Source organism: Pseudophryne corroboree, chromosome 6 (assembly GCF_028390025.1).
Source record: "Pseudophryne corroboree isolate aPseCor3 chromosome 6, aPseCor3.hap2, whole genome shotgun sequence".
Lineage (NCBI taxonomy): Eukaryota > Metazoa > Chordata > Amphibia > Anura > Myobatrachidae > Pseudophryne > Pseudophryne corroboree.
This window is the reverse complement of record NC_086449.1, coordinates 405,411,082-405,424,682: the sequence shown is the minus strand read 5'-3', so window position 1 is coordinate 405,424,682 and position 13,601 is coordinate 405,411,082. Positions and strand designations below refer to the sequence as shown.

The following is a 13,601-nucleotide window of genomic DNA, read 5'->3' as shown; positions in this document are numbered from 1 at the left end:
AAAAATGCGCAGTCTGAGACCAGATGTATATATCAGGATACTCGTACAATATATTCTGGCACAGGTATACTTGTTCTTAACTAACGCGTCTTGAGGAAGTCTCCGGTAGCTAGGAAACGAAACGCGTTGACGCCCCTTTCTTACAACTGAGCATTTCTGAATGAACACCATTACAGCACGGATCAGCTCTCTATTTTAAAATTCCCGCATCTTGCTGTTTATGTACACCACAGCCGTTAAATCCATTTCAGCCTAAACCGCTATAGTGAGGAACGATCACTCTAATAATTCACGGCACAGCTGTCTCGGATAATCATCTCCGTGAGCCGGACATTCACGGACTCCCGCTGCAAGGCTGGGACAGCGCTGGCCAAGTGCGGCCATACAGTCATCCACCGCCACTGTTATCTCCGTGTGCCGGATATTCACAGACCTCCGCTGAGAGGTTAGGACAGCGTCGGCCAATTGCGGCCATACAGCTTTCTACTGTCGCCGTGATTCCCGTGAGCCGGACATCCACGTACCTCCGCTGTGAGGCCAGGACAGCACTGGCTAATTGCGGCTATACAGATATCCACCATTACCGCAGGATAAACGGTCTACGTCCTCTGCTGTGAGGCCTTTTTCATTATATCATCCTGTTCATCATTGACAGCTTTTACTAGAGATTTAGAACATCAGCGGGTTTGCTCCACAATTATCATTAGAGGAAATAATCAATTCATCTTATGTACCACGTGCAACTGCACACAGGATCCTGCAGCAAAATTCAGGAACCAGCACGGTGGTAACTATCACGGCATATATACTACAAATAACATTATAATTATTGTGGAGATTTATTATATTATGTTACACTGGGACGCCAGTGTTTTTCATTAAATTAGAGAGCTTTGATCTTGTCTGAATTTCATTCAGTTTTATAGTATGCTGTTATAACCAGCACACTTTTGAGCTAGTCACAATATTACTTTCTCATGTGTATTTAAGAAGTCGCTACTTGTGTTTCTTTTAATCTGTTTCATGTATCAATTGCTTTTTTAGCTGTACATTCAATATAATAACCTTCTGATAAAATAATTTGTTTTCTAAATGAGCTGCATTGAGTCAATTATTCACCCTGCTAGACTGCACATAATCAATTAACCACAAGTGATCCTTAGAGTGCAGAGCATCTTTTTTCCTTATTATTAACATGTAGAATACTTAAGTGTCTGTAAAATCATGGCGCTGATGTACAGGCGGCTTTACAAAGGAGACCTTGCCCTGCAGTCCCGTAGACCAGTGGCAGCTACTCAGAGAAGATGGCGCCCAGTGTCTCAGTTAGGGAGTGAGGGAGAGTGTGAGGCAGCTCCAGGGCAGGAACACCAGCAGTAAATGGCGCCCGGAGCTGGGGGAGGGGCTACAGGTCAAGCGCCTTATCCCCTATGATGGGCCTCACCACCAGGTACTATGGAGCCTTATTAAAACGGATATTTTGCTATCCGACCTGTGCTTCCATGCCCTGGTGGATATAGTGGGGTCCCTGTACGGCCACAGTGTCCACGCCAGCGTCGCGGTCAGTCTCCTTAGACCGCGACCGGAACGCAATTTACCTCCCTTAGTAGCAGCCACGCGATCCAGGAGAGCGTCTGCGGTGGTGTGCCAAGGAACCGGAGCGTGTCCGCCGCAAGTGCCCGGGAACAGAGCCAGCGGGAGCATACGACGCTGCTGGGGAGGTGATGGGAGCCGCAGCACAGTATGTCACACTGACTTATGAAGTGCTGCAGCCCTTGAAGTCTTAAGTGACCTGCTTAAGCATCAACTCTAAAACTGGAGGCGGGATTATATATAGAAGGCTCCGCAATGTATCCTGGGACAGTCTAAAGCTTTAGCCTGTTGGTGCCTCTGGATCAAGATCCATCTCTACACCCCGATGTATTCCCTGTGTAACACAATGTACCCTACTGCAGAAATAGAATTTGTTGAGGATCTCAGAAACCCTGGGAAATCTAAAAGCAGAGGTGCACCATATAAAACACAGCTAGAACCTAAACCGCACCATACCTTCTAATTCTTGTTTCGATTTTTCATGGCTAGGAGTGAGCAATTCCTTTTTGCTCTTATGTACAGGGTTTTCGTCTTCAAGGTCATCAATATCTCCAAATAGTGTAGTAAAATCTTCTTGCATCCCACCAATGTCCTGCCCTTCACTGCCACTTTCATGGTATGAGCCTTCTTCATCTCCATCAAATAGTTCATCGTACTCATCAGGGTCACTTGTGGCAGCTTGACTGCTTGTACCACTGCTCTCAGCAGCCTCATTCTCTTCCAGTAAGGATGTCAGGAGCTCCAGATCAGCATCCCCTGGTGAAGCACAGGATTAATTTACTGCAGTGGTTCTCAAACTCGGTCCTCAGGACCCCACACAGTGCATGTTTTGCAGGTAACCCAGCAAGTGCACAGGTGTATTCATTATTCACTGACACATTTTAAAAGGTCCACAGGTGGAGCAAATGATTTCACTTGCGATTCTGTGAGGAGACCTGCAAAACATGCACTGTGTGGGGTCCTGAGGACCGAGTTTGAGAACCTGTGATTTACTGAATGATGCTGGCAGAAATTATAAAAAAAATTAAAAAAAATAGGATTTTAATACCTACCGGTAAATCCTTTTCTCGTAGTCCATAAGGGATATTGGGGACACATTAGTACGATGGGTATAAACGGGGTCTAAAGGAGCCAGTGCACTTTAAATTTCTTCCACTGGGTGTGCTGGCTCCTCCCCTCTATGCCCCCTCCCACAGGCAGTTATGGGTAAAACAGTGCCCGAAGGAGAAATTAAATACTTGAGAGAAGGAACATAATAAGTGTGGTGAGATTTACACACCAGCACACAATAACGTAACCGGGCCAGCAACGGCTGGCAACATAACAGCAACAGCTGAACAGGTAACACAGAATTGAGGACCTGCAGAAAGTCACCGCACAGAGGCGGGTACCCAATATCCTTTATGGACTACGAGAAAAGGATTTACCGGTAGGTATTAAAATCCTAATTTTCTCTAGCATTCATAAGGGATATTGGGGACACAGTAGGATGGGGATGTCCCAAAGCTTTCAGAACGGACAGGAACATGCAGAGACATCTGCAGCACCACCTGCCCAAACTGGGTATCCTCTTTGACCAGGGTATCAAATTTGAAGAACTTCAAAGGTGTTCTTCCCCGACCAGGTAGCAGCTCGGCATAGTTGCAAGGCCAAGACTCCACGGGCAGCCGCCCAGGAAGACCCCACCGATCTTGTAGAGTGGGCCATCAGAGACTTAGGAACAGGTAAGGCTGCCGACACATAGGCCTGTTGGATAGTAAGTCTAATCCAACTAGCAATGGACTACTTTGAAGCAAGACACCCCTTCTTCTGCGCATCATAGAGCACGAACAAGGAATCAGTCTTTCTGATCACAGCCGTTCTCTTGACATAGATTTTCAAGGCTCACACTGCATCCAATGCCTCTGGAGGGGCAGAAGTGCCAGAACTGGACGGAAATCAAAATAGGTTGATTCAAGTGAAACGCGGAAACAACCTTCTGCAGGAACTGCTGTCTAGTCCGGAGCTTCGCTCTGTCCTCGTAAAGACCAAGTATGGACTTTTACATGACTAGGCCCCCAATTCCGAGACATGTCTAGCAGAAGCCAGGGCCAGTAACATCACAGTGTTCCACATGAGGTACTTGTCTTCCACCGTCACAAGAGGTTCAAACCAGGAGGACTGCAGAAAACGTACCACCACCTCCAAATCCCAAGGTGCCGTAGGTAGCACAAACGGAGGTTGTATGTGAAGCACCCCTTGCAAGAAGGTCTAAGCTTCTGGCAATAGAGCCAACGTCTTCTGTAAGAAGATGGAAAGAGCTGAAATCTGGACCTTAAGGGATCCCAGACATAAGCCCTTATCCACCCCAGCCTGCAGAAAATGAAGGAATCTTTCCAAGTGAAAGTCTGCAGATGGATATGTGCATTCCTCGCACCAGGAGACACATCGCCGCCAGATATGATGATAGTGTTTTGTCTTTTGTCTCAGGTTTTCTGGCTTGCATCATAGTGGCAATTACCTTTTTGGAAAGCCCTTTGTGAGCTAGGATGTTCCAGTCAACTTCCATGCCGTCAAACGAAGCCGCCGTAAGTCCGGGTAGACGAACAGTCCTTGCTGAAGAAGATCCCTTCTTAATGGCAGAGGCCAAGGGTCTTCTATGGACATGTCCAGAAGAGCCGCGTACTACGCTCTTCGATTCCAATCCGGGGCAATCAAGATCGCTTGCACTCCTTGATGCCTGATCCTCTTGAGCAGCTTTTGGATCAACAGAATCGGAGGAAATAGGTAGACAAGCCAGTAAGGCCGAGGCGATGTCAGAGCATCCACTGCGCTCGCCTGAGGGTCTCTGGTTCACGAGCAATAGTAGCGAAGCTTCTTGTTGAGGCGAGACGCCATCATGTCGATCTGTGGGCATCCACTCCTGTCGATCTGTTAAAACACCTGAGGGTGTAGTCCCCACTCCCCCTGGTGGAGATCATGGCGACTCAGGAAGTCCGCTTCCCAGTTGTCCACTCTCGGAATGAAGATTGCGGACAGTGCTCTTGCATTTCTTTCCGCCCAGAGGAGTATCCTTGACACCTCTCGCATGCAGGCCCTGCTTTTTGTCCCTCCTTGTCGATTGATGTACGCCACAGCCGTGGCATTGTCCGACTGAGCCTGGATTGCCAGATTCCTGAGTAGAGGGGAGGTCTGAATCAGAGCATTGTAGATAGCCCAAAGTTCCAGGATGCTGATCGGAAGTAAGGCCTCTTGGGCAGATCACCTGCCCTGGAAATGCGCCCCCCGGGTGACCGCTCCCCAACCTCTTAGACTTGCATCTGTCATGAGGAGGACCCAATCCTGAATCCCAAAGCGTCGACCTTACAGGAGATTAGAAGACTGTAGCCACCACAGGATAGAAATCCTGGCCTGGGGTGACAGCTGAATCATCCGGTGCATCTGGAGATGGGAACCGGACCACTTGTTCAGGATGTCCAATTGGAACGTTCTGGCATGGAACCGTCCATACTGTATCACCTCGTATGATGACACCATCTTTTCCAATAATTTTATGCAAAGATGAATGGACACTCGAGCAGGTCTGAAGACCATGTGAACCTGGAGTGTTCTCGCTTTTTTCACTGGGAGGAACACTGTTACAGTATCTAGTAGCATACCCAGAAACAGGAGCCGCTGAGACGGTTCCAGGTGGGACTTCTGTAGATTGAGGATCCACCCCTGGTGAGACAGGCGTTGGATAGTGCGATCTATATGGAGCAGTAGAACCTCCCGGGAACTCGCTTTTATCAGATCATCCAGGTAAGGGACTATATTGACCCCCTGGACCCAGAGTTGAAACATTTCCGCCATCATTTTTGTGAACACCCTCGGAGCTGTAGACAGACCGAAGGGTAACGCCTGAAACTGGTAATGATCGTTCAGCAGGACAAACCTCAGATAGGCCTGATGAGGAGGCCAAATTGGGATATGGAGGTAGGCATCCTTGATATCTAGAGACACTAGGAACTCCTGGTGTTCCAGGCCTGCGATTACTGCTCTCAAAGATTCCATCTTGAATTTGAAAACCTTCAGGTAAGGAATGGGTCTCACAGACCCATCTGGTTTTGGTACTACGAATAGGCTGGAGTAGTAACCTTGTCCTTGTTGATGCAAGGGCACTGAACAATGACCTGGGACTGGACCAACTTTGTGATGGCCAGTAGCAGCGTAACGCGCATATTTTCCTAAGCCTGATTTGAAAAATCGTTGGGGAGGAGCACCGAACTCCAGCTTGTAACCCTGAGAGATGAGGTCCCTTACCCAGGCATCCTGGCAGGAACCTTCCCAGATATGGCTGAAGTGACGTAACCGAGCTCCTACCACGAGATCCTCTCGGGGTGGGTGGGCACAGTCATGCTGAAGCTTTTGCGGAAGCTGAACTGGTGCTCTGTTCCTGAGAGCCGGCAACGGCTGGTTTCTTAGGCTTACCTAAGTTGCATCTAGCTTTGTTGGAGGCAGTCCTGGCCCTAGATCGAAATCTGGTGGACCGAAAGGACTGGGTAGATGGTCCTGGGTAGGAACGCCTAGCAGGTGGAGCCCCAGAGGGAAGTAACGTGGATTTTCCAGCATTAACCTTGGAAATCCATGCGTCCAATTCACCTCCGAAGAGCCTTTCACCTGTAAAGGGAAGAGATTCCACATTTGTTTGGAGTCAGCGTCTGCAATCCACTGATGCAACCATATGGCCCTGCGTGCAGATACAACCATAGCAGTGGTCCTAGCATTAATATTGCCAAGCTCTTTTAGGGAGTCACAGAGGACTCTAGTCGTGTCCTCAATGTGTTTTAGGAAAGTAACTGTAGTAACCAGGGTCATGTCACCCGAGAGACCCTCCTGAATTTGAGTAGCCCAGGAATGAATTGCATGTGTCATCCAGCAACCTGCAATGACTGGTCTTTGAGATACACCTGCAGCAGTGTAGATAGATTTCAGTGTGGTCTCAATTTTCCTATCCCCTGGGTCCTTTACCGTAAAGGAGCCCAGAGCCGGGAGCACCGCCTTCTTAGAGAGGCGAGAGACTGATGTCTACAGCTGGAGATTCTTCCCAGAACTTTCTGCCTTCAGGGGCAAAGGGAAAGGTATGCAAAAATCGTTTTGACACCTGATATTTTTTTATCAGGAGTTTTCCAGTCTAAATTAAACAAATCATCTAATTCCTTGGAATCAGGAAAAGCAACAGTTTGTCTTGTGTGAGGAAAAACGACTGCTGATTTGCAGTGTCCTCCAGGGGCAGCTTTAGCACATCCCTTATAGCCAAAATAAGTGGTTCAATACCCTGTGCAGGGGTGGAATCCCCATTTATGGGGTCCACATCGTCCCCATCATCCTGTATATCATCGTCAGTATCTGAGAGGAGTGCAGGTAAAACACGTTTATGCACACCTGTAGTAGACAGGGGGGCATCATCCCTGGCAGCTAGATCTGCTACTGCTTGTTGCAGTTCTTGTGTTTTACTGGCATTAGCAGTTAATTGAGATGACATTTTTGATAGCCCCCAGCCAGGAGGGCTTATGACTCTCCCCCACATTGTCAGCATTTTGAGTTGACCGACTAAACTGCTCACATGATAAGGGTAAAGGTAACCAGCGCTGGCTGTATAGACGTGTGTGTGTGTGTATATATATATATATATATATATATATAAATTGAGATATATATATATATATATATATATATATATATATATATATATATATATATATATATATATATAGATAGATATATATATATATATATATAGGATATATAGATATATATATATATATGAATCAAAAAATGGTCAGTGCGCTACTTCCCCTTTATCCACCATCAAAATATATATTAAATAAGTCTTTCCTGTAGTCTGTCTGTTATAGCACCTGAATTCCACAGGAGAACCTATGGATGGCAGCTCCGTCCTTCGAAAGGCCACTAGGTGACAGTGGAAGGAATCTAGAAAAGGAAAATGAAGAACAGGCGCCTGATGGTGCAGTAATTTCAGATTTTGATTTCTGTCACGACAACACTCATATAGGTATTAAGCGTACCAGATGAGGAAATTTTAGCATGCACATCAAAAAACTGTTGTCTTCTATTGCTCACAGCCTGGGGAGTCGGACAACTTCCAAGAAGACGACGCGTCACGGTGAGTCTTAAATCATCCAAAGCTCAGTGTGGTAGAGTCAGCTCACAGCACAGGAGTTCTGGATCTGTTGGGATTCAGAATGTTGGGATGCCGCTGTTAGCATTCTGACTGCCAGACTCCTGACCACCAGAATTACGATATGCAGGTAGGACTCAATGAGACCACAGGGAGGGATGGAACAGTTTTTCTACCATCCCTCCCTGTGGTCTCATTGAGTCCTACCTGCATACAGTATATCCCTGATTGCCCACACTATAGCTGTTTCTTGGGATGGTATCATAATTCTGGTGGTCAGGTGTCTGGCAGTCAGAATGCTAACAGCGGCATCCCAACATTCTGAATCCCAACAGATCCAGAACTCCTGTGCCATGAGCTGACTCTACCACATTCTGAGCTTTGGATGATTTAAGACTCACCGTGACGCGTCGTCTTCTTGGAAGTTGTCCGACTACCCAGGCTGTGAGCAATAGAAGACAACAGTTTTTTGATGTGCATGCTAAAATTTCCTCATCTGGTACACTTAATACCTATATGAGTGTTGTCGTGACAGAAATCAAAATCTGAAATTACTGCACCATCAGGCGCCTGTTCTTCATTTTCCTTTTCTATATATATACTACTACACTGGCACGGGGACCTGTTGTGATTTCAGAGCAGGAGTGCCGGCTGCTATGGACAGTGTATGTATGTATGTGTGTGTGTGTGTGTGTGTGTGTGTGTGTGTGTGTGTGTGTGTGTGTGTGTGTGTGTGTGTGTGTGTGTGTGTGTGTGTGTGTGTGTGTGTGTGTGTGTGTGTATATATATATATATATATATATATATATATATATATATATATATATATATATATATATATATATATATATATATTCTAGAGATGCCCGGCACTCTGAAAATAGTTGTAGGAGCCGGGTGCCCTCTGCATGACGTAGAAATACAGTAGTGAAAAAGGCAGCGGCACTCCGTCAGTAGATAAATAAAAATTTTAGTGAATCAATACATGACAAACAATGGTCACTATGAACCGACGTTTCGGGGTCCTTGAACCCCTTTATCAAGGGTTCACGCCTTGATAAAGGGGTTCAAGGACCCCGAAACGTCGGTTCATAGTGACCATTGTTTGTCATGTATTGATTCACTAAAATTTTGATTTATCTACTGACGGAGTGCCGCTGCCTTTTTCACTACTATATATATATATATATATATATATATATATATATATATATATATATATATAAAAAAAAAACACAACGGCCTGTTTATAAAACACACATTAAAAAAAGCATATTCGGGGCGTGGCCTGGAGGCTGAGTGAGTAGGCAGCAATTCTTGTGAGCTCTCAGGGATCTGGGAGCTAACTACATAATAACACCCTCCTTACGTCCCAAATTAGACCCTGTGCTACTCAGCTGCGGTGCTGGATCAGTGACAGAGCGGGGAAGTGAAGCTGCGGAGTCGGGGAGCCGGTTTTCTGGCTCCCGCGGATTGCGGCCCACTCCCTGCCCAGAAGCCGGGACCTCAATTTTAGGGTTCAGCCGTCGGCTGGGCGGCTGCCTTGCCGGGACGTCTGGAGGAACCGCTTGACCCCTGCTCCCTTGGAGAATCCCCTGCAAACCCACCAGTGCCCCTCATCGGGAGACGGGGGGGATCGAGACCCGGATCGGAGCCGCACGACGAGCTCCGCTACACGAGCGGCGGCCATCTTAGATGCAGGGAACTGGAGAGGAGATCCGGCTGCAGCTAGGAGGAGACGGCTGACGACCCCCCGGGTGAGTGAGACCTACAGATCCGGCTCGGACGAGCGGACGGCGGGCCTCTCCTCCCTCCCCGTAAACTTTGGCCGGGCACCCGCCTGGTGCCGCTGCGGGCGCCCTCCCTCCCTCTGACATAGGCCTGGCTGGGGGCCCAGCACGACGACGCTTGCAGCAGGTGCACTCCCTGCAATTAATAAAACCTGCCTGTTCCATCTGGAGTGAGTGCTGCCCTTGGTAGGTGGTGGAGAGTTCCCCCCCCCTCCCCCCCGCAGATACCCTTATCCACGACGAGCTCTCGGGCACCCCTGCTTTCCGGAGTGGCCTCCCACGGCCGTGGGTGGCTGGCCGGAGGGGCCTGAGGATCAGATTGACCTAACACACCACGACAGGAAAGGGGTCATTAAAAAAGAAGCGACTCCCGTCCCTACCGTTACCATTTCATACCTACCTGGTCGGAATCTTTCCTGGCGAGGGGGATACACCCCCTGACCCTGCTCCTGGGATGGCCAGGAATTCATTGTTTGCAGTGAGGGCGACTAGTTCAATGGCCCTGCCTACGCCGCTCATACCGATGTAAACCAAGAGATTTCTCCCACCTCTGCCATTATCCACGTGATGTCTTGTTAGCTTCTGGAAAAGTGGAGCCTCCTGGTTTCTCCATCCTCAGTGTTTGGATATATTAAGCTATCTTCATCTGGGCTTTACCATGCCCACTAGGCGTGGCAAACCGGCAAAACCTGCACAGCAGCTTTCATTTTTCAAATCATCCCCGAAAAAATGTCTGGCCCTAAAGCCACCGGGCCCTCTACAGCAGGGGCAGCTCCCCAGACCCCTCCGTCACTGGAGGTGCATCCGTCGGCCACGACCTTGGATAAGGTTGGAGACGGGGAGGCCCTCACGGTGGGCACCATGAAGTTGCTTTTGACCCGTTTTAAAGAGGAAGTGGCAGCTGAGTTCCGTACCACCTTAACGGCATGCCAACAATCTATAGATGATCTGGGTGGCCGTACGGACCACTTGGAAACTAAAATGGAAGAAGTCGTGGGGTCTCATAACAACCTACTGGACTCTCATGATGCATTAGAAGCAGAGGTGAAGCTTTTACGGGACAAGGTCACGGATCTGGAAGATAGATCGCGACGCAGCAATCTTAAACTACGCGGAGTCCCCGAGTCGGTGTCACACAGTAGTTTGCACAATTACGCGGTGACCATCTTTAAGGCCTTGCTGCCTCGGTTTACATCTACAGACCTCATAATTGACCGAATACACCGGCTACCGAAGGCCAGAGCGGCCCCAGGAGATGCACAGAGAGACGTCCTCATGAAGATGCACTACTTTCATGTTAAAGAGGCCTTACTGAAAGCATCCAGACCAACGTCTGATACATCTTCAGCCCTACAAGGACTTCAACTCTTTGGGGATCTATCTGCAGCCACTCTCTACAAACGGCGATCATTTCATCAGATCACTACGGCCCTCAGAAAGGCTGATATCCCATATAGATGGGGTTTCCCCACCAAGCTGCTGATCCACCGAGATGGCTCTACTGTCTCTATCTCTACTGCAGATGAAGGAGAAAAGCTGCTTAAATCATGGAATATCACGGAACCCACGGCGGGCTCCTCCCCCCGACGTCTTCAGCAGGACTGGTCGTCGGTGAAGTGAGGACGCTGGCTCTGTGACGGATACCTTACCGTTATGGTAACAATGTTACGACTCCAGTGACTCTTCAGATAAAGGCTTTATCCCATGCATAAAGGGCCAAAGTCTGTCGAGACGGGGGGCGCTGGGTATAGTGAAAGTAATGTCTCTGTTTTGAAGCATTTCATTGATTCCCTGCTAGGCTCAATTAGTTGCTTTTTTTTCTTTTTGGGAAGCTGTGCCTGGCATCCCCCCGGACATGATTGTTTATATTACGATGGCCTGTGGGATTAGTTTTAAAGCTTGGTAAGCTATATGAGCCGCTGGACTAGTTCTAATGTTAAAAGTAATAGTTCTGTTTTTTTTTATGTTGGAGCACCTGTGCTCCGCCGTATTTGCTCTCCAGGTTCCGTGTGCACAGAAGTGCATGCATCTGTTATTATGTTATCCACATCTGTTATTATGTTATCAAGATGTCCTTATATTCTTCAGTTTAAAGTGAATAAGTATGGCAGCGGGTGGGAGTTATGCCGCTAACCCCTCCCTTAGCCTACACAGTCGCCTTATTATGGCGACTGGATGTGATCTCACGAGAGATCAATTTAGTTTAGTTTTGTCTTGTATCTTATGTTTGTCTTCCCACATGTACTCCTATATGTTTCCCCCTCCCTATCAGGTATACCGGTCTCAGCACAGATATTGGTCATCAGAGATATCAGTCCCTTCTGTAATTGAAAATGGTGAAGATAGTTTCCATTAATGCCAAAGGGCTTAACTCTCCTCAAAAACGTAGAGTAGCCTTGAACTATTTTTATAAGCTAAAGGCACACGTAGTAGCTGTTCAGGAAACCCATTTTCAGAGTCAAAATCCTCCCCTCTTCACTAATTCACGTTACCCCCTTTGCTATACTGCAAATGGCCCCACCAAGAAAGCCGGCGTAGCCCTTCTCATAGCACAACACTGCCCGTTTGTCCTGTCCTCTAAATATGAAGACCCTGACGGGAGATATTTAATTTTAGTAGGTCGACTAGATAATGTGGAGACCACTCTAGTCTCCTGCTACGCCCCTAATACCAAACAAATAAAATTCTTTAGAACCTTTTGTAGAACTCTTCAAGAGCATACGAAAGGTGCCCTGTTGATCCTTGGAGATTTCAACATGGTGCTGGACCCCAATATAGATCGCTCGCGTCCAACCCGAACTTTTCGTAGCAGTCCGACCCAGGATCCCTCAGGCAGATTCGGTCAATTGTTAGCTGAATATTCGCTGTATGATGCATGGAGAGCCAAACACCCTGCAGAACGTGATTATACCTTCTTTTCCCACGTCCATAGTTCGTACTCTAGAATAGACTTGGCGTTAGTTGATAAGTGGACGTTAGCTGCCATTAGCAAGGTGGACATATTACCTATGTCTTGGTCAGATCATTCACCACTTGTTATGATCTGGGAAGCCGATAAGAGAGAGGTCCCCCATGGCCCCTGGAGATTGGGCCCGTACCTTCTATCCCGCCCTGAGGCCCGCCAGGCCATTCAGCAATCTTTAGACCTATACTTAGCTACTAACTGCCCCAAGGACACAAACGTCTTCAACCATTGGTGTTCTCTGAAAGCAGTGGTTAGAGGCTCGGCAATCCAAATAGCAGCTAGACTTAAACGGGAGTATAAAAGTAGACAGGCCTCGGCCGAACGGGAGGCTGCTCGTCTGGAAACTGCACATAAAAGTGACCCCAATAATAAAGCCCTCTTTAAGGAACTCCTTGCTGCCCGCGACAAAGTGAATGCATTTGCCCTATCGGAGGTACATCGCAACCTGCAGCGACTCAATCAACATTATAGGCTTGGTAACAGAGCGGGACGCTTGCTGGCGCGTAAACTAAGGGGACGTAGAGCTAAAGAACGCATACATGCTGTACATACTGCATCGGGAGTTAAAGTAACCGATCCGGGAGAGATAGCCAATGCGTTTGCTGAATACTATTCACAGTTGTACAACCTTAGAGATGATCCCGATACCCCTCAGCCTTCCTTGGTGGACATTGCTGGTTTCTTGGAGGGGCTGTCCCTTCCCACTATTGACCCTCAGACCCTTGAATCCCTTAGTTCGCCCTGGGTGAATGAGGAAGTCGTGGCAGCTATTGAATCCTGCCCAGTAAACAAGGCCCCGGGCCCAGATGGATACCCCGCCAATTTCTATAAAACCTTTAAATCTACTCTCGCCCCGCTTTTAGTGTCAGTTTTCAACGAAGCCTCAGACTCCACATGCTTCCCGAAAGAGATGTTGGAGGCCCGTATAGTTACCATCCCTAAGGCGGGTAAATCTCCTGCGGTGGTCCAGAACTACCGCCCGATAGCACTGTTAAACACGGATCTTAAACTGTTCGCTAAGTTGGTTGCAAATAGGATATCCCCACTCTTACCCAGTCTGATTAACCCTGACCAGGTAGGTTTTGTTCTTGGACGG

At 47.9% G+C, this 13,601-nt stretch overlaps 1 protein-coding gene across 1 annotated transcript in view; it reads right to left on the bottom strand.

The window, feature by feature from the left end:
- The window catches only part of MCM10 (minichromosome maintenance 10 replication initiation factor), a 206,705-nt gene that overhangs the window by 119,598 nt on the left and 73,506 nt on the right, over positions 1-13,601 (bottom strand). Inside the window, exon 3 of the mRNA XM_063926891.1 lies at positions 2,047-2,346. Within this exon, the coding sequence (XP_063782961.1) occupies positions 2,047-2,346 (300 nt within the window). The remainder of the gene's footprint in view (positions 1-2,046; positions 2,347-13,601) is intronic.